This window comes from Vicia villosa, linkage group LG2 (genome assembly GCF_029867415.1).
Source record: "Vicia villosa cultivar HV-30 ecotype Madison, WI linkage group LG2, Vvil1.0, whole genome shotgun sequence".
Taxonomy (NCBI): Eukaryota; Viridiplantae; Streptophyta; class Magnoliopsida; order Fabales; family Fabaceae; genus Vicia; species Vicia villosa.
This window is the reverse complement of record NC_081181.1, coordinates 159994724-159998106: the sequence shown is the minus strand read 5'-3', so window position 1 is coordinate 159998106 and position 3383 is coordinate 159994724. Positions and strand designations below refer to the sequence as shown.

Here is a 3383-nt window from a genome sequence, read left to right as displayed (position 1 = left end):
GGTTGAGACCCTTGTGCAGATGGATTTGGTAAAGACCCTTGTGCAGATGGAGTTGGTTGAGACCCTTGTACAACATGTTGAGTAGCTGGTGTTTGTTGAGTAACTTGAGTACCTTAAGAAACTTGAGTACCTTTAGAAACTTGAGTAATCTTACATGATGGTTTGTTGTGTCGCGATTGCTTGCACCTGGAACACCTGATTGCAAAACATCTTCTCCTCATTTTTTTGTCAAACCCATCTATCTCTCCTTGCTCCAGATTTCTTTTTTCTTTGGTCTTCCAGGCATCCTCATATACTTAGGAGGCTGGACATCTGGATATTCAGTTCTGATCCAGAGATTGGAACCATTCACAAGATATATTATAGATGAGTAGACTTTCATATACATTGACTTCCTATAATTGACAGGGATGTAATACTCAACCTTGAAGTTCCTACTTTTAATTCTTGCTAATGGATGAACACATGGCAGTCTAGTTAATTCACACCTTCTACAAGAGCACACACATTCCTTTAAATTCACAACAAATTTATCTGCAGGATTTTCTACATGATGAACCTCAAATATGTGCTCAGCAGACATCCTATACAATCAACAATAGCCTAAGAGACATAATTCAAAGAAAAATGTTTAAGTTACATATTACAAAGCATAATGCATACCTCACAATCCATGAATTTGTGTTTGTACTTGGTTTATCAACCTTCTTTTCGATGTTAGGCAAGACAACATCATCCAATTTCTGAAATCTCATTCTATTTATTGCCCATTTTTCCATACAATATGTCCTGATCTCATCCACCATGGTCACTAAGGGTTTGGACCTTGAATCAAGAATAACACTGTTGAACGACTCATACATGTTATTCACTACAATATCACATTTATTAGTCCCTCTAAAATAAGATCTACTCCAAAATCTTGGAGGTGTCTTCATCATATGAAGGTATGCTTCTTCATTTATCACCCTCATCCTCTGCATCTCTCTTTCCCAGGCTTGAGAATAAGTAGCCTTAGCTTACCTCCAAATTATTTCCTTCAGCATCTTCCCAGGATATCTTTTCCTGAAATTGTTGTACAAGTGCCTGACACGGAACCTTTGCTCAACATTGGGCAATAATTCATCCATGGCTGGTAGGAATCCCTACAACATAAATCAGATCACATTAGTAAGATATAAACCAATAGAAAATAATATAAATCAAAAGACTTATGTTCATATTACCTTTTACCGATCTGACATGAAGGTGTATGTGAGGCACTCATTTTTTCCACCAAGTTCATCAATCAATAACTCCAAGAACCATGTCAAACTATCCCTATTTTCTCCTTACACCACTGCAAATGCTATAGGCAAAATTTGATCATTTGTATCCCTACCTATAGCAGCCAGTATTTGCCCTCCACATAGCCCCTTAAGAAAACAACCATCCAACCCTATTACATGCCTAGAAAACTTGAAGCTTTCTATACATGATGCAAGGCATATATATACAACCTTTTGAAAAATGGCATTTGAACATCTGAACCTTCTTGAGATGGTTCAACACAAACATTCACTGTGGAACCTGGATTTGATCTTAACAACTCATGACAATAATCATAAATTATGGTGTAGTCCCCTAGGAATGATCCATCAATTATTTCCCTACCTTTAAACCTTGCCCTAATTGCCTTGGTTTTGTTCACACCTACATTCCATTTTTTTGTGCCTTTGCCTTTATATATTTGATTTTCATCCTAGGATTGTTTTTTTAGGGAGTTATGTATCCTCTTACTCAACCACTTTGTAGTCATCATTTTCACATTATAATCCCTACTACAACTATGAACATCAATCGTCTTCCTTAATTGCCAAGTTGCTTCATTGGACAATTTGGCACAATAGGCTTCCCAATCACATCCATCCTTACATTTTACCCTCACCTTTACCTTGTCATTTTTGGTGAACCTAAGGCTTCTACCACTATGGACATCATATTTTATGACTGCCTCCTTGAAATCATCCTTTGAACTAAAGTAGGAACCCACCCCCATTTGAAATCAGCCATGTTCTTTTGCATCTTAAACATAGGGATATGCTTTTTTTTGACACCAAAACTATCATCATTATCACACCCAATCAACAGACATTCACTTTCATTATCACTCCCAATTTTTTCACCCTTATCTCTTTTCTCATGTTGTTCAACTAGATTATCCAATTCACCTTCATCTATATCTTCATATCCATCAGAAGAATCATTAAAATCAGCATCAAGAGCACTGTCATATTTGTACTCACTATCATCACTACTTATGCCATCATCCACCTCACCACTTTCCATACCATCTTTCTCATTATCCATACAATCTTTCTCAGCATCAATACCATCATTCTCAGAATCCATAACATCTTTCTCAGCCTCAACCATAACCCTCTCAGCTTCCACCACAACATGTTCAGCATGTTCAGCCTCCAGACCTAGTTTCTCAGCCTCCAACACAACCTTCTCAGCCTCTAACTCAGCTTCATTAGACTTACCATTTTCATTGACTTCTTCTTCATGCAACTTAGAAAGCATTTCTGAAACTACATCATCCTCCTCATTTCTTACATGCTCATCATTGACATTGTCAACATTTTCTAAATCTCCATCTACAAACTCAGGCTGCCCAATTGTGTGTTTAATATAAATGTTTACACCTAAGTGAACCTTATAAAGATCAACTATTTTAATGCTCCTGCATCATCATTCAGTTGTTGCATCCCAAATGCTAGGTCTTTGTAATAGATTTTCTCAAATTCCCTATACCATAAACACTTGAGTGAACCTGTCAGCTCAAAGTAACTCCATGTGTCAACATCTATTTTCATCTCAGTAACTTCCCCTCCATCATACATCATAAGATCATCATCAACAAAGTCACCACTATGGTGAATTGTGAGTACGATATACTCGTCCATTTCACCTAACATCAGAAATACACAAAACCCTAATTACTCAGATTACATACATGCAAACAAATAATTTACAAGAAAACCCCTAATTTATCAGATGGAAAAACATGGATTGGACGGATTTAGCAAAAAAACCCTAATTTCTAAGACTGAAATCATGCAAAAACCCTAATTTCTACGACAATCAGAACTGATACATATCATGACGTTTCTAACCTGTTTGCAAATGCTTTGAGGTTGGCCTTCAACGTTCCTCACTGTACGATGATGTTCGTCTGCAACGTTCTTCACTGCACCAGGTTTATCTTTGCAAAAGATATTTCTTCAAATGCTAAGAATGAGGGCTTTGTTCACAAATGTTAAGAATATAACATTTAAATTCCACGTAAGACATCAACCATGCCACATATGCACTTAATCTGAACCCTCACTAACGAAGGC

The 3383-nt window shown here is 36.9% G+C and overlaps 1 protein-coding gene across 1 annotated transcript; it reads right to left on the bottom strand.

Moving 5' to 3' along the window:
* Positions 1–238: 238 nt before the first annotated feature.
* LOC131650454 (uncharacterized) lies at positions 239–2948 on the bottom strand. The gene is made up of 5 exons (XM_058920164.1): positions 2797–2948; positions 2029–2725; positions 1024–1145; positions 664–843; positions 239–584 (listed from the first exon to the last, which is right to left on the bottom strand). The coding sequence occupies exons 1-5, from the start codon at positions 2946–2948 to the stop codon at positions 239–241; spliced, it is 1497 nt and encodes a 498-aa protein (XP_058776147.1).
* Between the last annotated feature and the right edge of the window lie 435 nt (positions 2949–3383).

What these genes read in the sequence shown, in the direction of transcription:
- LOC131650454 (XM_058920164.1), bottom strand. Translation starts at nt 2,948, where the DNA reads ATGGACGAGTATATCGTACTCACAATTCACCATAGTGGTGACTTTGTT. An exon ending in GGTTCACTCAAGTGTTTATG is followed by an intron (nt 2,726 to 2,796) that starts GTATAGGGAATT and finishes ATGATGATGCAG; the next exon opens with GAGCATTAAAATAGTTGATC. An exon ending in ACAAATTCATGGATTGTGAG is followed by an intron (nt 585 to 663) that starts GTATGCATTATG and finishes TTGATTGTATAG; the next exon opens with GATGTCTGCTGAGCACATAT.